Genomic DNA, 22916 nt, shown 5'->3' with positions numbered 1-22916 from the left:
AGGAATTCCTGCACAAAAGCTGAGCAGCTCCAGTTAAAGAGGACTGGAGGCTCCGAATCTCCTGCCAATGGTTCCTGCTGGTGAATTTCCTCATAGAAATCAATAGCTCATTTTTGGAAAAATGAAACAAAATCGTGCAATTTTGATAGGATCCAAGTTGGTTTCTTTCTGGGTCCCTTTAACTGCTGGATCCCTCAACATTTGGAACTTGGCCAAAAGAGGGTCATGTGCTTTGGGGGTTCAGCATCATTAAGCTGTAAGGTCCCAAAATATACTTGAGTCACCAGAATGCCAGAGAGACTCAAGACGAGGCTTGCAAAAAAAAGCAGATTTTATTTATGGCCAAAAACAAAATACTGGGTGGGACTATATCCGGAACATACAGATACAATGCATGCGAGGAGATAGGCACCCCTTGGGGAAGGTATGGCGTCCTTTTACACCCTGAGAGACATCAGCTTAGTACCCAATTCTGGCCTCCTAGTTTAGCTTTGTGTATTCCTTGTTGCCCTGCAAGGGAATAGAAGCCTCCCAATTAGCCTTATCTCTTCCTTTGTTCTCCCAATTGCTCATTTGGCTCCCTGGGCTGCAGGGAACAGATCAAAGGTGGAAGTTAGGGCTGAAGTGTAAATTATCCCTCGGATGATGATGTCTGGAGTTCCAGCTGAGATGCCTACCATGCTCTTAGATGGGAGGAGAAAAACAGGAAGAAGATGGATATTGGTTCAGATCAAATGGCAGGAACAAATGTTTGACAAATACCAGAGACATTGCAGAGGCCTAATAACAGAATGTGTTTGTTACAGGAGATACATAAAGGCATAATATATGTGATACAAATGCAAAGGCATATATGTATTACAGGAACCTCATGGTTACAGAATCTGGAATACCAGTATATCATATTCTAGTATTCTTTATTATATCCTTATTATTTTTTCCCTTCAAAGCTATGCAATATTTTGTTTTGGTAGAACTCGTTCAAGGGAGACAGGATTTTGTCCTGGATTGCTGTATTACTTTGGGATTCAGAAAAAGATGCCTCACCTAAGCAGAAATAATGTTTGGAGCTCACCTGGGATGATGGAAAAAAGCACAAAACAACATGGCAACACAAAGGGTGTGATGAGAAGTTTATCCAGAGCTACATTAATGAGTGGAGCTTCCATGTCATCATATTCAACGTGTATCATCATTTTCTTAGTACATAATTATTTATTTATTTATTTTTATTAAATTTGTATACCGCCCTTCTCCTAGTGGACTCAGGGCGGTGCACAGCCAAGTAAAAAACATCCAATACAAAATTTAAAATTTAAAAATTTAAAAGAATTATACCCATTGGCCGAAAATTTAAGAACCTTACTACTAAAACCCATTAAACAATTAAAAATCTAATATCTCAAAAACGGCGGCGGGGGGGGGGGGTTCACGCCAGCCCTGCTTGATGGAAGAGGAAAGTTTTGAGGGCATGGCGAAAAGCCCGGAGATCTGAAATCCTTCGTATCTCCGGGGGCAAATCATTCCAGAGGGCGGGGGCTGCCACAGAGAAGGCCCTCCCCCTGGGGGTCCCAACGACATTGCCTGGCTGACGGCACCCTGAGGAGTCCCTCTCTGTGGGAGCGTACTGGCCGGTGGGAGGCTATCGGTGGCAGAAGGCGGTCCCGCAAATACCCAGGTCCGATGCCATGGAGCGCTTTAAAGGTGGTAATTATCTTTCTTCTTACATTTGAATTTAATGTATTGTGAATTTAATGTATGAAATAAACATATTTCCCCCATATTTCTTATTTTTACATTGCCTATTGTCTATATTCAGTCTCTATCCATTGATAAAATTTCCCCCATATGCTGTAACACTCAGATTCTTCCTTCCCACTAATTGCTAATGTTAATCTATTCACTTTTGCACATTCTAATATTTTCTTAATTAGCTCTCCCTTTGTAGGAATTTTTTCTGCTTTCCAATTTTATTTATTTTATTTATTTATTAGTTCAATTTATATGCCGCCCTTCTCCAAAGACTCAGGGCAGCTTACAATGCACTATAGCAATAGCCTTCCTTCCAATTTTTTTAACAACCAGTTCTGTGGGTGTGGCTTAGTTGGGGGTGTGTGGCTTGGTGATCATGTGACTGGGTGGGTGTGGCTAGCTGGTCATGTGACCGGGTAGGCATGGCTACCTGGTCATGTGACCGGGTAGGCGTGGCTATATGCATAGGGACTACTCAGAGGGCTGAAAAAAGTCATTTCTAACTGATCCTCGCACTTTGACTGGTCCTCGCACTTATGACCATCCTCACATTTATGTCCGTTGCATTCTTAACAACTTCTCTTCACCACGGTGACAAGATAGGGCGCAAAACGTAAAATGTGAGGACAGTCGTAAGTTCAAGGACTGGTCAAAAGTGCGAGCACCTGTCAAAAATACCTTTTTCAGCCCTCTGAGTAGTCCATATACACATAGGGTCTACCCAGAGGGCTGAAAAAAGTGATTTCTGACAGGTCCTTGCACTTTTGACCAGTCCTCGCACTTATGACCTTCCTCACATTTATGTCCGTTGCGGCATTCTTAACAACCGTGTCAGTCATTTCATCACTACTTCTCTTCACCACAGTGACAAGATAGGTAAAAGGTAAAAGGTAAAATGTGAGGGCAGTCGTAAGAGCCTTGATAGTACAATGGTCTAAGCACCCTGTTATTAACACAGCTGCCTGCAATTACTGCTGGTTCGAATCTCTCCAAGGCTCAAGGTTGAATCAGCCTTCCATCCTTTCTAAGGTAGGTGAAATGAGGACCTAGTTTGTGGGGGCAATAAGCTGACTTTGTATAAATATACAAAAGGATGAAGGCTATTGCTTAACGCATTGTAAGCTGCCCTGAGTCTCCGGAGAAGGGCGGCATATAAATCAAATTTTTTTTTAAAAAAAAAAAAAGTTCAAGGACTGGTCAAAAGTGAGACGACCGGTCAAAAATAACTTTTTCAGCCCTCTGAGTAGTCCATATGCACATAGGGACTACCCAGAGGGCTGAAAAAAGTGATTTCTGACAGGTCCTCGCACTTTTGACCGGTCTTCGCAGTTATGACTGGTCATCATTTATGCCCGTGCAGCATTCTTAACAACTGTGTCACGCATTTCACAACTGCTTCTCTTCACCATGGTGACAAGATAGGGCAAAAATGTAAAACGTGAGGACAGTCGTAAGTTCGAGGACTGGTCAAAAGTGAGACGACCGGTCAAAAATAACTTTTTCAGCCCTCTGAGTAGTCCATGTGCACATAGGGACTACCCAGAGGGCTGAAAAAAGTGATTTCTGACAGGTCCTCGCACTTTTGACCGGTCATCATTTATGCCATCATTTATCTTCTAGTCCAGAGATCTCCAGCCTTGGCAACTTTAAGCCTGGCAGACTTCAACTCCCAGAATTCCCCAGCCAGCTATGCTGGCTAGAGAATCCTGGGAGTTGAAGTCCACAAGTCTTAGAGCTGCCAAGTTTGAAGGCCTCTGAGCTAGGGCTTTGGGGCCAGCCTTTTGGGGAGGGGGTCCCATTCGGAGAGACCCCCTGCCGCCTCTCAGGAAGCATCAGGCCCAGGCAGAGAAGGTTGCCAAGGTTGGAGACCTCTGGACTAGAAGACCTCCAAAGGTCCCTTCCAACTCCCTAATTCTGGTATTGGCAAGCAAGCCCAGTTCAGCTCCTGAAATCCTCCAGAGCCTGAGAAGATGGGAAAGCAAAGCCCCCCCCACCCCCCGGCTTTCCGCCCAGAGCCTTTTCCTCTCTTCCTAAGGCTGCATCTCCCCTAGTTTTGGAGGAACTTCGGTGGCAACACTCAGAGCGCGATCTGGATTGGGATCTGCCTTGATGTGGCGCAACTTCAGGATCGCCCCCTCTTTCTGCGCTGAGGCAGCAGCTCAGGATTGGGGGGGGGGGCTGAGCCAGCCTAACTTGGCTCCAATCAGCGGCCCAAGCGGCAGTTCTGGCCTCTCGCAGGTCGGCGGGCCTGGCTCTCTCCGCAGATTCGCTGCCTCGCTTCGGTCGATCCATCCACCCGGCCCCGCTTTCTCCCGGCCTCCGCGGTGGAGCCGACTCCGACCTCGCTTCGGCGTCCCTCAGCGCTGCCCCTCAGCAGGCAAGGGAACGCCATGGCGCCCCGAGAGAGCCGCCCCGATTGTGGCCGCCGGAGGGATTCCGTTTGCCCGCTCCTGCCACCGCCTGAGGAACGGCGTCCCTGCCTGACGGGGGGAGACCCACCTCCGCCCACGCAAAAGAGGCCGACTCGGAAGCGGCCGCTTTACGTTGGTCAGAGCCAGCGGGAAATTAATTCCCCCTCGGTTTCTGGGATGGGAAGGAAGGAAGGAAGGACAGGGAGACGTTTCTCGGGAAATAGCCGCGGCTGCTTATTCCATACAAAACAGAGGCCTTCAAACTCTGCAGCTTTAAGACTGGTGGACTTCAACTCCCAGAATTCTCCACGACTGGGCCAGGCGGGAGTTGAAGTCCACAGGTGGCCTAAGAGCCACAATTGCCCCGCCCTGGGCTAGGATAGGCCGACGCCGCGCGGGTGGGAGGGGCGAGGGGCGGGGCGAGCCAGCAATTTAACAAACGGTTCGGTGTGCTGCGAGGCCAATAAATTCCAAAACAAAACACCAGTTTAAGATCAATGTGTTGCTGTATCAGTTTTTGTGATTATTGTGCCCAATAATTTCTCGCTTCTGGACACGTCCACCACATGTGATAGTACATCCCCATGTCTGGTGGCATTTCCAACATTCAGCTGATTTATCTTTGAACATTTGAACAGATAAACGTTGTTTAAATTTTTAAATAAATTTTGTACCAAGATGTTACACTGATTGATTAATGATGAATTGTTTGTTTAAAAATAAAAATAATTTTTTTCTCAAAAAATAAAAAAAAAGAGTGGAGCTTCCCTTGACAGAGGCAGTCTACATACAAAAATCTGCCTTCTGTGCCAAAATAGGAGAACTGGGCAGCTTGAGAGATTGGTTTGGTCGCCTCCTTCAGACATTTGCCTGGCACTGGTGGGTGTGGAAAAGGCGGAGCAGGTGAGCCTTGGGAGGAGGCCAAGGGAGGCCTGCCATCTCTGGGGGAATTCTGAGGGCTTCATGACCTCACCCATGCAGGCTCAACTGCCAGTTACCGTCAGTTATCAGAGTGAAGGTGCCTTCCAAGAGGTGGGTTGGTTTCTGGAGGGCTCCTGGACTCTGGGAAATCCTCCCTCTATTTGCAGCCAATTTACCAGAGTTGTATTGCAAGGGTGAAAATGCCCATTTGGCCTCTTACCTGCCTGGGTGCCCCTCCAACCTCCCCCCCCACCTTGCCTAGGGAGGGAGCCTGGATGGGGGTGGGGGAGTCCCAGTCCCAGAAGGGCCCCTCAACCTCTGCCTGTCAGAATGCGGGAGGGGCCCCCCCGAAGGAGAGACCGGACCCCAAAGATGAAAGGGAGCCCCCCCTGCCTCACCTCTACGCGGGACTCGGGACTTGTGCAGGCGCCCTCTGGCTGCTTGAAGGAAGGCGGATGCCGATTTAGCTGATGAAGAGAAAGCCTAGTAATGGGGGACTTTATCCTGACAACTGGGGGACACCCAGTCTCTGCACCTCGTGGGGGATCAAAGAGGTCCCCCATGAGTCATTTAAAACATTCTTCAGTCAACTCACTGCAGCTCCCCAAAAGCTGTTTTAAAAACAATACAACACATTAAAACATGGAAAATAAAAACAGAAAATCCAGGCGCCAATCCATGCCAACTTCTCCTTGTCTGATCTCCCAGCGCCTGGGGAAAAGCCGGGTGTTGAAGGCTGAAAGGCTGGAGGCCCTTTGAGAATCCGGCTCGTATCTCACAAAGCTTCCTTGGCCTTAGAGAGTCCCTTTAGCAGTTTCTGCTGGAAGACAAGGGGACCTTTGAGAGAATCCAACTGACAAGAGTTTTTGATGTCTGGGGAGGGTCTTACATGGTATGGACAGTTCACACCCCCAACAATGGAGGCCAAATTAGCCCTAGATTCAGCCACGGCACACTTGCTTCACTTAGGCACTGAGAGGGATGACTATTTAAAGGCAATTTATTAGAATATTGTAGCAAAGAGATTTCCCTTAATGAAAAGAGGGAATCTAGGACACAGAATCGGGTTTCTTTTTATACTCCACACAATAGAAAAAGTTGGGATATTTGAATAGAATAGAATAGAATTTTTTATTGGCCAAGTGTGATTGGACTCACAAGGAATTTGTCTTGGTGCATATGCTCTCAGTGTACATAAAAGAAAAGATATGTTCATCAAGAATCATAAAGATAATTTTCCATTTAAGATACATTAATAATGTAGTTTATTCAGGTTGAAATGGAGCTTAGTTATGTAGCATGAAGCTGTATATTCTGCAATATTTACATTTTGGGTAAACTCATTCAATGAATCCAAGCACCGCAAGCTGAAATAACATGCACTGTATTGATACATCCACAGAGTTTCACAGTAACCATGAGATAACTCATAAAGCAAGGGCAGGAATATTCCTTTTCCCCATTTTTCTTCAAATATACTGTACATAGACTACAAACTGTATGATTGTTTGAAGAGAAATGCATCTGTACCCTCAGCCTCTAAGTGTGAGGGGGAAGGGCAAGCAGTAAAAATGAAAGTGAAACCTTCTAATTTTAAAATAGTTTTTATTGAATATAAATATTAAAAAAGACATACGTAACATATACACAACGAACATTTATACAACATATACACAAAAAGAATATAATTTCTTCTTAAGCATTTTTTCAGAGTGACGTTCTACAATTCTACTTATAATATATTCCTTCACCTTTCTGTAATCTAATAATATTTTTATTACATATATATGTATCAATCGGTAATATATCCCCTATATTTTTTGTATATTTCTAATTTTTAACCAATTATGGATAGGTTAACCAAAGAATTACAAGAAAAAGAAGAATCAGACTATTATAAAATATGGAATAATTGGTATAATTGGTTAGAAAGTGAAACCTTCTAAGCAGCTTATAAATATACGATTAAAGAGCACCTGACATTTCAGATCCATCATGGCAGGGACAATAGAAAAAGTCCTTTATTATTCATCCTGAGAAAGTCCCTTATTTGGCAGTTATTATTAACTCTTCTTTACTCAATTGAAGAAAAGATAAATAAATAATTCCTCTTATTCGAATTGTTATAATTATATCATTATTCTGATGCTTTGTACATACACTGAGAGCTTGTGAACTCGAGACAAATTCCTTGTGTGTCTATTCGCAGTTGGCGAAATTAAAAATTCAATTCAGTTCAATTCCTGAGATACAGTCTGGGACTGTAAATTTAAAGGCAATTTATTAGAATATTGTAGCAAAGAGATTTCCCTTAATGAAAAGAGGGAATCCAGGACACAGAATCGGGTTTCATTTTATACTCCATACAGTAGGGGGAAAAAATACAAAACAAGAGCTGATTGCATGGAAGAAATCACCCTGCTCAAGTTACAGTTACATCAGAGACATGGACAGTAACATCCCATAATATTAATCATAACCACTAAAATGGGACTTGCATTAAAAGAACATTCACATGGGAAATGGCATGTCTCTTGTGAAAAGGTACAATTTAGACCAGTTGAAAAATCTAGCATGTACAATTGAAAAAGTCCTTTATTATTCAGCCTGAGAAAGTCCTTTATTTGGCAATTATTATTTACCCTTATTGTCTTCTTTACTCATTTGGAGTAAAGACCAATAATTCCTCTTATTGGAATTATTATAATGATCATGAATATGCACTAGGTGAATTCCTAGGGTGTCTATTCACATTTGGACAAATTAAATATACAATTCAATTCAATTCCTGAGATACACCGTGACTGAAGGTCTTCTCACACTCAGGCGTGTTTATCATTTTTCTCCCACGTGAATTATTTGGTGTCGATTGAGGCTACTACGCTCAGTATAGCTCTTTCCACACTCCAGGCATTAATGTGGTTTCTCTCCTGAGTGGATGCTTTGATGTCTATAAAGATATCCTCTCCGACTGAAGCTCTTTCCACACGCCAGGCATTTATGAGGTTTTTCTCCTGAGTGGATTCTTTGATGTCTATAAAGGGTGATTCTCTGACTGAAGCTTTTTCCACACTCCAGGCACTTTTGAGGTTTCTCTCCAGAATGGATCATTTGATGTTTATAAAGATATTTCCTCTGACTGAAGCTCTTTCCACACTCCAGGCATTTATGAGGTTTTTCTCCTGAGTGGATCCTTTGATGTGTATAAAGATGTCCCCTCTGACTGAATCTCTTTCCACACTCAAAGCATTTATGAGGTTTTTCTCCTGTGTGGATTCTTTGATGTATATAAAGATATCTCCTCTGACTGAATCTCTTTCCACACTCAAAGCAGTTATGTGGTTTTTCACCTGTGTGGATCCTTTGATGTACATAAAGATGTCCCCTCTGACTGAATCTCTTTCCACACTCAAAGCATTTATGAGGTTTTTCTCCTGTGTGGATTCTTTGATGTATATAAAGATATCTCCTCTGACTGAATCTCTTTCCACACTCAAGGCATTTATGAGGTTTTTCTCCTGAGTGGATCCTTTGATGTATATAAAGATATCTCCTCTGACTGAAGCTCTTTCCACACTCCAGGCATTTATGAGGTTTTTCTCCTGTGTGGATTCTTTGATGTATATAAAGATGTCCCCTCTGACTGAATCTCTTTCCACACTCAAAGCATTTATGAGGTTTTTCTCCTGTGTGGATTCTTTGATGTATATAAAGATATCTCCTCTGACTGAATCTCTTTCCACACTCAAAGCAGTTATGTGGTTTTTCACCTGTGTGGATCCTTTGATGTACATAAAGATGTCCCCTCTGACTGAATCTCTTTCCACACTCAAAGCATTTATGAGGTTTTTCTCCTGTGTGGATTCTTTGATGTATATAAAGATATCTCCTCTGACTGAATCTCTTTCCACACTCAAGGCATTTATGAGGTTTTTCTCCTGAGTGGATCCTTTGATGTATATAAAGATGTCCCCTCTGACTGAATCTCTTTCCACACTCAAGGCATTTATGAGGTTTTTCTCCTGTGTGGATTCTTTGATGTATATAAAGATATCTCCTCTGACTGAATCTCTTTCCACACTCCAGGCATTTATGAGGTTTTTCTCCTGAGTGGATCCTTTGATGTGTATAAAGATGTCCCCTCTGACTGAATCTCTTTCCACACTCAAAGCATTTATGAGGTTTTTCTCCTGTGTGGATTCTTTGATGTATATAAAGATATCTCCTCTGACTGAATCTCTTTCCACACTCAAAGCAGTTATGTGGTTTTTCACCTGTGTGGATCCTTTGATGTACATAAAGATGTCCCCTCTGACTGAATCTCTTTCCACACTCAAAGCATTTATGAGGTTTTTCTCCTGTGTGGATTCTTTGATGTATATAAAGATATCTCCTCTGACTGAATCTCTTTCCACACTCAAGGCATTTATGAGGTTTTTCTCCTGTGTGGATTCTTTGATGTATATAAAGATATCTCCTCTGACTGAAGCTCTTTCCACACTCCAGGCATTTATGAGGTTTTTCTCCTGTGTGGATTCTTTGATGTATATAAAGATGTCCCCTCTGACTGAATCTCTTTCCACACTCAAAGCATTTATGAGGTTTTTCTCCTGTGTGGATTCTTTGATGTATATAAAGATATCTCCTCTGACTGAATCTCTTTCCACACTCAAAGCAGTTATGTGGTTTTTCACCTGTGTGGATCCTTTGATGTACATAAAGATGTCCCCTCTGACTGAATCTCTTTCCACACTCAAAGCATTTATGAGGTTTTTCTCCTGTGTGGATTCTTTGATGTATATAAAGATATCTCCTCTGACTGAATCTCTTTCCACACTCAAGGCATTTATGAGGTTTTTCTCCTGAGTGGATCCTTTGATGTATATAAAGATGTCCCCTCTGACTGAATCTCTTTCCACACTCAAGGCATTTATGAGGTTTTTCTCCTGTGTGGATTCTTTGATGTATATAAAGATATCTCCTCTGACTGAATCTCTTTCCACACTCAAGGCATTTATGAGGTTTTTCTCCTGAGTGGATCCTTTGATGTATATAAAGATGTCCCCTCTGACTGAATCTCTTTCCACACTCAAGGCATTTATGAGGTTTTTCTCCTGAGTGGATCCTTTGATGTATATAAAGATGTCCCCTCTGACTGAATCTCTTTCCACACTCAAGGCATTTATGAGGTTTTTCTCCTGTGTGGATTCTTTGATGTATATAAAGATATCTCCTCTGACTGAAGCTCTTTCCACACTCAAAGCATTTATGAGGTTTTTCTCCTGTGTGGATTCTTTGATGTACATAAAGATGTCCCCTCTGACTGAATCTCTTTCCACACTCAAAGCATTTATGAGGTTTTTCTCCTGTGTGGATTCTTTGATGTATATAAAGATATCTCCTCTGACTGAATCTCTTTCCACACTCAAGGCATTTATGAGGTTTCTCTCCTGTGTGGATCCTTTGATGTATATAAAGATTTCCCCTCTGACTGAATCTCTTTCCACACTCAAAGCATTTATGAGGTTTTTCTCCTGAGTGGATCCTTTGATGTGTATAAAGATATCCCCTCTGACTGAATCTCTTTCCACACTCAAAGCATTTATGAGGTTTTTCTCCTGAGTGGATCCTTTGATGTTTATAAAGATCTCCCCTCTGACTGAAGCTCTTTCCACACTCCAGGCACTTATGAGGTTTTTCTCCTGTGTGGATTCTTAGATGCCTTTGAAGATCTCCGTATATTTTGAAGGTTTTCCAACATTCTGGGCACTGATGTTCCTTTGCTTCCTCCTGGATCCTTCCGGGATTTGGGGGTCTTCTGAAGGAGCCTCCGCCCTCCAGGCCCATCTCAGGGTCTCCGCCTTTTTCCTCCTCCCCACATCGCCCTCCAGGCAGCCGCCTTTCCCGGGCTCCCCCTGGGCTCCTCCCTCCTGCAGCCATGGAGCCCCCAGCCTTTCCCTGCCGTCTCCCGGGGAAGCCGTGCTGGGACCGGGCAGGGCTGCTCTGCGGGGCCCGCTCTCCTCCCCCTCCTCTCGGCCGGCGCCTCTTTCCTGCATCCGCCACCATCCTCCGTCCTCATGCAGGGGAGAAAGAGAAGAGGGTCACGGCTGTCTCCCCTTCCCCACAGGGGAGGCCCAGGCCCAAGCCCCCGCCTCAAGCAGACCCGAAAGAGACCCTACAAGCATCCCTTGCGCCAAACCTGCATCATACGGCCTCCTCTGTCGCTGATTCAGGTAGCTCCCTTGTTGCCCATTTTGTTTCCGGAAGTGGAGGCTTCACGCCCTTTTTTCTCCACTAGTTCCGCCTTTTCCTTTGGAGGATCTGCTCCTCAGAGTCCATTCGTCAATCGCCGAAATCCCGAGCTCGACCAATCAGCGTCCTTCCTTCAACAAGCCAGATGGCGCCTGCGCGGTGCCACGGGTTATTACGGTCCGGGGCGGAGGTGGGACGGTGGGGGGGGGCTCCCTTTGAACTTTGGAGTCCAGTCTCCTCCCCCCACCTCCATATTGAGGGAGGGGGAGGTCAGGGGCTCTTCTGGGCCTGCGACCTTATATCAGTCGATGAAGGGCAGCCAGTTGGGTCTATTCTGGGACCTTAGGAGACCCTGAGTTTGAAATCAGCTGCTCTTTCAGTCCAGCCCACCTCACAGGGTTGGTGTTGGGGGAAGAGACGATCAAGCTGTGCTGGACGTGAGGGGGGAAGGGGCTCCTCTTTTTGCAGACGTTTCATTGTCCAAACTAACATCGCTAGAAGGGAGAGAGACCCCCTCATGGCAACCCTGAGCTCCAAATATTCCCCTTTAGTTTGCTGCATGTCTTCTCCGCCTTAGTTGTAAAAATAAATCCAGGATTCTAATAAATTCTCTATATGGATTCAATAATTGACAAATTTGTTTTTAAGAAGCAACTACATGGCCTCTATTTGATCCAGGAGAATTCTTGTTCCAAGATAGAAGAAGAGGGAGCCAAGCTATTCTCCAAAGCCCCTGAGGGCAGGACAAAAGAAGCAACAAGTGGAAACTCATCAAGGAGAGAAACAACTTAGAACTAAGGAGAAATTTCCTGACAATGAACCAGTGGAAGAACTTGCCTCCAGAAGTTGTGAACGCTCCAACACTGGAAGTTTTAAAGAAGAGATTGCATAACGATTTGTCTGAAGTGCTGTAGGGTTTCCTGCCTAAGCAGGGGGTTGGACTAGAAGACCTCCAAGGTCCCTTTCAACTCTGTGATTCTATTCTAATCTGGAATTCATGCACAAAAGCAGACCGTCTCCAGTTAAAGAGGACCTAAGGATGAAAACGTCCTGCCAATGGTTCCTGCTATCATTCCAACACATTGGAAAAAGGAGGCAGGGATCCTGGCTGGGGACGTAAGAGTCGTGGCGGCACAGAAGAGAAGCGCTCTCTCTCTGTTGCCGATTTTCCGAGCTTTGGTGCCTGTTTTTGGCGGAGACCAGTCCCGAAGAGACCGGGAATAAAGAGGGGAAGCTTTGGGGGAGGCGAGGAGAGGTGCGATCTCCCGCCGTACCGTAAAGAGCCCTCAATCCAGGCTCGGGAAGAAGTCGGCTGGCGCGGTGAGCACAGTCGGCCCGGAGACTCGAACGAGCCGATTGAGATCACTGGGAGTAAAGGAGGGAGTACAGTGCAGAACTGCTGAGGTCGAACAGAAACGGAACTAATTTGGACTATTAATTTTGGCGCAAAACCGAGGAGAAAGTTTCTTTTCTTTCCGAAGGGACAGCGTGAAGAAGGAAGATCTCAAAGTGGAACCGGGCGGCAACTGAAAAGGCGAGCAAAGAGGAAGGGGCAAAATACGGAGCAGCGAAGAAAGTTTTAAAAACTTTAAAATAGACAAACGAAGGTGAGGAGAAATAACTTAAACAGAGGAGATTAAAAGAAGAATGGACTCTTTTTTTTTTTCTTTTTTTTTACCCCCGCTGCTAGCTGCCTGAGCGGAAGGAGTGAGAAAATCTTGGCAAAGTAAGGATTACATACAGTGACTGTGCAGAATAGAGGCCGCCATACTGTAACCGGAAAAGACTTCAACAGTTGTAAAAGAACTTGGTTTTTTTTTTTTTTCCTCTTTATTGAAAACATATTGAGGCCAACAAAAACATTGAAAAGCACTGCTCCAACTTATCATTATTTTCTTTACTTAAGTATAGATGAATTAATATTAATGTTATTTATTGGAATTAATCAATTAAGAAATATAGAGTATACCTAATTAGTTTAGAAAATATTTATAATACATAGAGATTTAGAAGTATTATTATTAGAGCATTATATTACGATTAATTAATTAATTATTATATATTAACCAGTATATATTATTAGAATATTTTATGTTTGTGGATTTTATTGAATAATTAATTACTAGATATTAAGATACTAAGAATTGATTAATTGTCTTTAATTGATTATAGTCTTTAATTAGATAAGATATTTATTTATATATATATTTATACTGGTAGCAATATTTATACTCATATTTATATTTATATTTATATTTATATCTATATTCTTATCACATTCTTAACTGAATTATATATAACTTTACATAGAGAGAATTAATTATTTAAAAGAATTTATCTATTTAAAGAAGGTTTATTGGATTGATCTTTTATAAGGAGAGGGGGGAAAAAGAGAAAAGAAAAGAAAGGAATTATAGAAATTATAGAAATTTGGATGGTGACTTGGGAGAAAGTTGATAAAATACTGGGAGAACAATACAAGATTTTGAAAGAAATGACTAGCACTACCACAACCACGTTGAAAACAGCTAAGAAGCCAACACCATTTTTAACAGGAACAACGGCCTCCCCAGTGACACAGAAAACCTTGGAGGGAATGTTTGCATCAGACAAGCAACCCAGCACACCTAATATGCCAACAATGCAGGCCACGCTCATAACAATTCAGGAAACTATGGCCAAAATGCAAGAGTGTATGACCAGAAACCATGAACAATCCAGAAAAGACATGGACAAGGTAAAGAGAGAAGTCAAGAATGACATTCAAAAGATTGATGGAAAAATGGACTTAATACAAGAAATCATTCAAAAAAATGACCAAAGGATAAAAGAAATAGAACAAAAAACTGAATTGACGGAAGAAAAACTAGAAGCATTAGATACAAAAATGACAGGATTAAATAAGGAACTTGAGAACACCGTGGCCCAATTAGAAATGGAGAAGGCAGCATTCTATTTGCGTTTTCAGAACGTAGCGGAAGACCGGGAGGAAGATCTGACGATGGTAATGGCTGAGATGATAGCAGAGGCACTCCAGAGAGAAAAAGACGAGATAATTAATGAACTAGACGAAGTTTACCGAGTCCACACTAACTATGCACGACAAAACAAACTCCCTCGAGAGGTACACATAAGATTTGTAAGAAGGAAGGTGAGGGATATTGTATATAAGATAACAAAGGATGAACCAATGTATTATAGAAATAAAGAAATAATCACCCTAAAGCAAGTACCTAAAAGAATACGAGATTTGCGAAGAGATTATTGGTTCCTGGCCACGTTACTAAACAGAAGATATATACCATTTAAATGGATAACCCCGGAAGGAATGTTAATAACGTGGCAGGGAAAGAAAATCAAGGTGGACTCGCACAGCAAAGCAAAAGAACTATATGACCAAATGATGGGTGCTGAAGCAACAAATGGTAATAGAGAAGAAGAAGGACGAAATATCAAAGGAAAACAGAAGAGAGATCGGGAAAGAACACCACAACAAGGAGGGAAAGTAGATGAAGAAGAGACCCAGGAAGAGGAAGGAGTGCAGACAAGAGGTAAAAAAAAGGAACAGGAAGAAATAAAGAAGAAACAACAGGAAAGTCAATAAAAAAAAAAAAATGGAACGGACTTTAAAAATACTATCTGTAAATGTTAATAGACTCAACTCACCATCCAAACGACACCAAACTTACAAAAAAATTTTGAAACAAAAATCAGACATTGTGTGCCTCCAGGAGGTACATATAAGAAAACAGGATATTAAATATATACAATATAAAAAATTAGGTAAAGAATACGCTTCATTGGCAGAGGAAAAAAAAAAAGGAGTGGTGGTATATATTAAGGAAGGAATAGACAGTAATATGAGGTATGCGGATACAGAAGGTAGGATAGTCATGGTAGAGCTAAATCTTGACCTCAAAAAGATATTATTGGTAGTAATATACGCCCCAAATAGTCAACAATTAGAATTCTACAAAAAAGTGCATGAGAAAATTATAGAACAAAAAATGGAGAATGTCTGTTTGATTGGGGATTTTAACGCAATCTTAGATGTAAGAAAAGACTATGAATGTGGTCAGCAAAACAAAAATAAAAAAAATATATTACCTAAAACCTTTATGGATATGGTGGAAGAGTTAGATATGGTAGATAGCTGGAGATGTCTTAACCCCGAAGCAAGAAAGTATACATATTATTCGAATCCGCATAAATCATGGTCAAGGTTGGATATGGTTTGGGTAACTAAGATGTTAATAACGGAAATAGAAGAAGTAGATATTTTACCAAATAATTGGGCTGACCACAACCCGATAACGATGAAGTGGAGAGGCCAGCAGAGAAAGAAGAATAGATGGACTATGAACACACAGACACTGCAAGAAAAAGAGTATAAGAATTACATAGAAAAGGAGCTAGAATGGTTTTATAAGGAAAACACAAAGCAACAAACTTCCCTACAAAACCTATGGGATACAACCAAAGCATATGTAAGAGGCCTCACGATATCATATAATGTAAAACGGAGAAAAGAGAGAGAGAAAGAATATAATAAATTATTAGAAGAAATTCAAAATTGGGAATGTAATTTGCAAAGAAACCCAGGGGATGAAAAAACAAGGTTAAATTGGTTAACAGCAAAACATAACCTAAACATATTAGAGCAGGGGAATTATGTAACAGCATTGAAATATACAAGACAAAACTATTTCGAAAACGCAAACAAACCAGGGAGATGGCTGGCGTATAGGCTGAGGAAGGAAAGAGAAAAAAGAACAATTCAGAAATTACGAGATGATGAGGGAAGGATTCAATGGGCTCTAGAGGGAAAAAAAGACATAATAGTCCAATATTATCAAAAATTGTACGAAAAGGATATAGCAACAGAGGAGGAAATCGAATATTATTTAAAAGGGGAGGGATTGCAAATACTAACAGAGGAAGAAAGAGAATTATTAAATAAGGAGATTACGATGGGGGAATTAAAAGAGGCACTGAAGAGGCAAAAAAATAACAAAACCCCGGGGACAGACGGTTTACCAATAGAATTCTATAAGACATTTGGAGATCCATTAAATGGAATACTGTTAGAAATATATAATGAGGCCCTAATGGAGGCAAAGCTACCCAACACATGGAAAGAAGCATATATTTCCTTAATACCTAAAGAGGGGACAGATACCACATTAATAAAAAATTACAGGCCGATTTCTTTGTTGAATACCGATTATAAAGTTTTCATGAGTATAATTGCCAATAGGATGAAAATAATATTACAAAATAAAATACACCAGGACCAAAATGGTTTTCTGCCTACAAGGCAGATAAAAAACAATTTAAGAATAGCATTGGATGTTTTAGAATATTATGAGGTGCATCCAGAGAGACAGGTAGCACTGATCTTTCTGGATGCACAAAAAGCGTTTGACCAAGTCAATTGGCAATTTATGAAGCAACAAATCAAAAGTATGAATTTTGGAGAAAGATTCACTAAAATGATAACATCGATATATCAGAATCAGAAAGCATGTGTTTTGGTGAATGGTGACCCAACAAAATTTTTTGGAATAAATAAGGGAGTAAGGCAGGGATGTCCACTCTCCCCTTTACTATTTATTTTAACATTGGAAAATTTACTAATCAGAATTAGAGCAAATAAAGAAATTCAAGGACTAAAGATCAAGAGAGAGGATTACAAGGTCCAAGCATTTGCAGACGACCTTGTTTTTTTCGTAGAAAACCCATTAGAAACAACACCAAAATTAATAAAAGAGATTGAAAAATTTGGAAAGGTAGCAGGTTTAAAAATTAATAAAGAAAAGACAAAAATGATAACAAAAAACATGACAACAAAACAGGTAGAGAAATTAGTAAAAGAATCCGGTCTGCAGACAGTTAAAAAAGTTAAATACCTAGGGATAAATTTGACGGCCAAAACGACAACAATAAAAGAAGACAATTATGATACTTTAGTCCAGAAAATAAAGGAAGATTTAGAAAAATGGGGGAAACTAAAATTGTCTTTATTGGGGAAAATAGCAGCAATAAAATCAAACATACTGCCAAGACTCCTTTATTTATTCCAAACAGTTCCAATAAAATTAGATAAGAAATTCTTTGATAATTTGGATAAAATAACAAAAAAATTCGTGTGGGGAGGGAAGAAATCAAGAATAAAATTGAATATACTACAAGATGATAAAAGTAGAGGTGGATTTGGACTCCCGGCATGGGATAAATATTACAAGGCCGCCAGTTTATTATGGATTAAAGATTGGATAACCTTAGATAATCAAAGATTGTTAAATTTAGAAGGGCATGATTTAATGAAGGGATGGCACGCTTTTATATGGAGTTCAGGAAATAAAATATATAAACATTTTAATAACCATACAATTAGGAGATCTTTAATTAACACATGGCTACAAATTAAACAAAAACACTACATGAAAATTCCCGGCTGGCTATCGACTATAGAAGCAATAACTCACCCCAACATATTATCAAAACAAAAGATTCTAAGATACAGAGAAATAGTAGATGTTCAGGGGAAATTGAAAACTAGGGAAGAGCTCAAAGAACAAGGAATAGGAATAGACTGGTGGCCCTACTCGCAAATAAAAGTAAGATTCAGAAAAGATCAAGAAGAAGAAGGAATAGATTTAAAACAAAATCGATTAGACAAACTATTAGAATCAAAAGAAGGGAAATTAATTTCAAAAATCTACAAATATTTACTCGAATTCGATCTGGCAGAAGAGTTGGTCAAAGGGCAGATGATAGCCTGGGCGAGGAACATAGGGCATAATATACAATTAGAAGATTGGGAAAGAGCATGGGAAGATAACTATAGAATGACAAAATCAGTATCATACAAAGAAAATCATTATAAAATGTGGTACCGATGGTATCTGCCACCCGCAAGGTTAGCAAAAATGTATCCAAATGTGAACCCGGCCTGCTGGAAATGTAAAAAAGCGCAGGGAACTTTTTACCATGCTTGGTGGCTTTGCCCAAAAATCAAAAAATACTGGAACAAAATAAAAACATGGATATTAGAGATAACAAATCACGAAATTGAATTAACACCTGAAGTCTTTTTACTCGGCATGATCAATAAGAATATTAGGAAGGACATAAAATACCTAATACTCCACATTATAACAGCGGCAAGATTAGCGTTGGCACAACTTTGGAAAATAGACCGTTTGCCAACTGATCAGGAAGTAATACAGAAAATCTATGTATGCGCAGAGATGGATAAATTAACCCTAAAATTACAGGATAAGGAAGATTCAAAATACTTTAAAATAGGGAATAGCTGGTACCAGTGGATAAGTCAGAGAGAGGGAATGTTTAGAGATGAAAGTTAGGAGAAATTAATGTAAATAAACAACTGCACTGTCAGAGAGATATAGAAAGAAATAAGTCACCGTGTGTATATATATATATATGTATATATAACATTAGAAAGTAGTTGATAGATGAAGTTGAGCATTATATATGTATAGTATATGTACTTGTAATTTGTGTGTTTGATTAAGAAAAACTTGTTCAGTTTTTCTTATAATTGTTTTAAATGTTCTTTTTTTAAATACGAATAAAGTTTGTTTAAAAAAAAAAAAAAAGGAAAAAGGAGGCAGGGAATCAGGCAATTTTGATAGGATCCAAATTGGGTTCTTTCTGGGTCCCTTTAACTGCTGGATCCCTCAACACTTGGAACTTGGCCAAAAGAGGGTCATGTGCTTTGGGGGTTCAGCATCATTAAGCTATGCAGTATTTTGTTTTTGCAGAAGTGGTTCAAGGGAGACGGGATTTTGCTTTCTGTCCTGGATTGCTGTATTGCTTTGGGATTCAGGAAAAGATGCCTCACCTAAGCAGAAATAATGGAGGGAGCTCACCTGGGATGATGGAACAAAGCACAAAACAACATGGCAACACAAAGGGTGTGATGAGAAGTTTATCCAGAGCTACATTAATGAGTGGAGCTTCCGTGTCATCATATTCAACATGTATCATCATTTTCTTAGTACATATTTATCTTTCCTCTTACATTTAAATTTAATGTATTGCAACATATTTCCCCCATATTTCTTATTTTTACACTGCCTATTGTCTATATTCAGTCTCTATCCATTGATAAAATTGCCCCCATATGTTGTAACACTCCGATTCTTCCTTCCCACTAATTGCTAATGTTAATCTACTCATTTCTGCACATTCTAATATTTTCTTAATTAGCTCTCCCTTTGTAGGAATTTTTTCTGCTTCCCAATTTTGTGCAAATACCATTCTTGCTGCCTTTATTACATGTATAATCAAATATGTATTTTCTCTACTAAATTTTTCCGGTAAGATACCCAACAGGAACAGCTCCGGTTTAAGATCAATGTGTTTCTGTATCAGTTTTTGTGATTATTGTGATTATTGTGCCCAATAATTTCTCGCTTCTGGACATGTCCACCACATGTGATAGTACGATCCCGATGTCTGGTGGCATTTCCAACATTTAGCTGATTTATCTTTGAACGTTTTTGCCAATCTATTTCCAATGACATGTGCCATCTATAAAACATGTCACCGGAAAGATTGTCAAAAATGTTCAAAGATAAACTTTCTTTAAATTTTCTGCTTCCCAATTTTGTGCAAATACCATTCTTGCTGCCGTTATTACATGTATAATTAAATATGCATTTTCTCTACTAAATTTCTCTGGTAAGATACCCAATAGGAACAGCTCCGGTTTAAGATCAATGTTTTGCTGTATCATTTTCTCTAGCCATATTCGAATTTTTGCCCAATAATTTCTCGCTTCTGGACATGTCCACCACATGTGATAGTACGGTCCCGATGTCCGGTGGCATTTCCAACATTTAGCTGATTTATCTTTGAACATTTTTGCCGATCTATTTCCGGTGATATGTGCCATCTATAAAACATGTCACTGGAAAGATTGGCAAAAATGTTCAAAGATAAACTGTCTTTAAATTTTTAAATAAATGTTGTACCAAGATGTTACACTGATTGATTAATGATGAATTGTTTGTTTAAAAATTAAAAGGAAATATTTTTCTCAAAAAAAAAAAAAAAAGTGGAGCTTCCCTTGACAGAGGCAGTCTACATACAAAAATCTGCCTTTTATGCAAAAATATGAGAACTGAGCTGCTTTAGTGAGAATTTTTTTGCCATAATTGGCAGCTCATATCCTACAGTTGTGAAGTGAGTTGTGAAGTTGTTATGTCATTATGTCCAATGACTTTGTGAGACACCAGATGTGAAAGATACCAATACTGATGAAGTCACCCTGGGACAGCGCAGCCGTCATAAATACATGCCAGTGGCTAAACGCCTGGATTTTGACCACATGACCACGGGGATGCTGGAACAGTCATAAGTGTGAAAACTGGCCAAGGCCACTTTTGTCAGTCGTGCTATAACTTCACTAAGTCACTAAGCAAATAGTTGTAGGTCAAGGACTATCTCTACAGTGCTTTAAAAATAATCCAAAATAGCCCCCAAATTGGAACCCACAGAGGTCAAAAAATTTCCTGAAACAATCCGGCAAAACTAGCCCATTTTGGGAGAAAAGCTGTCCAGCTGCCCACAACTGTTTCCATCTTGCAGTTCCACTCAATCCCCAAACTTTGAGAGGGTGGCTGAAGCCCCTGGAGGTTTATCTGTCTCCTCAGGGTCACCCGAGTGGTGCGAATGGTTCTTGCAGTCTGCAATTTTCCCCTCTGGAAATCCATTCCTGCCCCCACACCATGCAAAGGGGGTTCAGCCCAATTGCATCGGTAAAAGTCTGTAGAGATTCTCCGTCATCCAGGTCAGGACTGTCCCAAAGGTGCTTTGCTCAGGAGGCAACTGGACTTTCTGGTTTTTTCATTTGAAGGTGTTTTGCTTTTCATCCCAGAAGCTTCTTTGGTTCTGAAGAACTGAAGAAGCTTCTTGGATGAGAAGTGAAACATCTTCAAAGAAAAGCTTCATGAATGCAGGCTCAACTGCCAGTTACCATCAGTTATCAGAGTGAAGATGCCTTCGGAGAGGTAGGTTGGTTTCTGAAGGGCTCCTGGACTCTGGGAAATCTTCCCTCTATTTGCAGCCAATTTACCAGAGTTGTATTGCAAGGGTGAAAATGCCCATTTCGCCTCTTACCTGCCTGGGTGCCCCTCCAACCTCTGCCCCCCCCACCCTGCCTAGGGAGGGAGCCTGGATGGGGGGGGGAGTCCCAGTCCCAGAAGGGCCCCTCAACCTCTGCCTGCCAGAATGCAGGGGGGGGGCGAAGGGGAGACCGGACCCCAAAGATCAAAGGGAGCCCCCCCGCCTCACCTCTACACGGGACTCGGGACTTGTGCAGGCGCCCTCTGGCTGCTTGAAGGAAGGCGGACGCCGATTTAGCTGATGAAGAGAAAGCCTTGTAATGAGGGACTTTCAGTCAACTCACTGCAGTGCCAAAAAAGCTGTTTTAAAAAAACAATACAACACATTAAAACATGGAAAATGAAAACAAAGAAAAGCCAGGCGCCAATCCATGCCAACTTCTCCTTGTCTGACCTCCCAGCGCCTGGGGAAAAGCCGGGTGTTTAAGGGTGAAAGGTTGGAGGCCCTTTGAGAATCTGGCTGGTATCTCACAAAGCTTCCTTGGCCTTAGAGAGTCCCTTTAGCAGTTTCTGCTGGAAGACAAGGGGACCTTTGAGAGAATCCAATTGACAAGAGTTTCTGATGTCTGTGGAGGGTCTTACATGGTATGGACAGTTCACACCCCCAACAATGGAGGCCAAATTAGCCCTAGATTCAGCCACAGCACACTTGCTTCAATCAGGCACTGAGTGGGAATATTTAAAGGCAATTTATTAGATTATTGTAGCAAAGAGATTTCCCTTAATGAAAAGAGGGAATCTAGGACACAGAATCGGGTTTCATTTTATACTCCATACAATAGAAAAAGTACAAAATAAGAGTTGATTGCATGGAAGAAATAAGGGTGGATAAAAATTGATTAAAAAAAATAAATAAATCATAATTTTGATTTAAATGGGATATTTTTGTTATTTTTTATCAAATTTATTTTAATAAAATACTTTTGGGATAAAAATCCCATTGGGATTTCTATGCTATACTATGCTATGCTATGCTATGCTATGCTATGCTATGCTATTCAAATAGAATAGCATAGCATAGCATAGCATAGCATAGCATAGCATAGCATAGCATAGCATAGCATAGAATAGGAGTTTTTTATTGGCCAAGTGTGATTGGACACACAAGGAATTTGTCTTGGTGCATATACTCTCAGTGTACATAAAAGAAAAGATACGTTCATCAAGAATCATAAAGATAATTTTCCATTTAAGATACATTAATAATTTAGTCTATTCAGGTTGAAATGGAGCTTAGTTATGTAGCATGAAGCTGTATATTCTGCAATATTTACATTTCTGCTAAACTCATTCAATGAATCCAAGCACCGCAAGCTGAAATAACATGCACTGCATTGATACATCCACAGAGTTTCACAGTAACCATGAGATAACTCATAAAGCAAAGGGCAGGAATATTCCTTTTCCCCATTTTTCTTCAAAT

At 40.8% G+C, this 22916-nt stretch overlaps 2 protein-coding genes across 2 annotated transcripts in view; both read right to left on the bottom strand.

Moving 5' to 3' along the window:
* LOC148111716 (uncharacterized) overlaps positions 1 to 22916 on the bottom strand; it is a 226491-nt gene that overhangs the window by 52052 nt on the left and 151523 nt on the right.
* Positions 7320 to 13701, bottom strand: LOC132710127 (uncharacterized). Its single transcript, XM_060685596.2, has one exon. It carries the CDS (start codon positions 11148 to 11150, stop codon positions 7998 to 8000), a length of 3153 nt encoding a protein of 1050 aa, XP_060541579.2. The 5' UTR covers positions 11151 to 13701; the 3' UTR covers positions 7320 to 7997.

The sequence above is a fragment of the Pantherophis guttatus genome, chromosome 16, assembly GCF_059756535.1.
Source record: "Pantherophis guttatus breed Tessera chromosome 16, ASM5975653v1, whole genome shotgun sequence".
In the NCBI taxonomy this organism is placed as follows: domain Eukaryota; kingdom Metazoa; phylum Chordata; class Lepidosauria; order Squamata; family Colubridae; genus Pantherophis; species Pantherophis guttatus.
Note: the sequence above shows the minus strand (reverse complement) of the source record. Positions and strands in the feature narration are given on the sequence as shown.

Excerpts from the sequence above, each read along its gene's own strand:
- LOC132710127 (XM_060685596.2), bottom strand. The coding sequence starts at position 11,150 with ATGGTGGCGGATGCAGGAAAGAGGCGCCGGCCGAGAGGAGGGGGAGGA.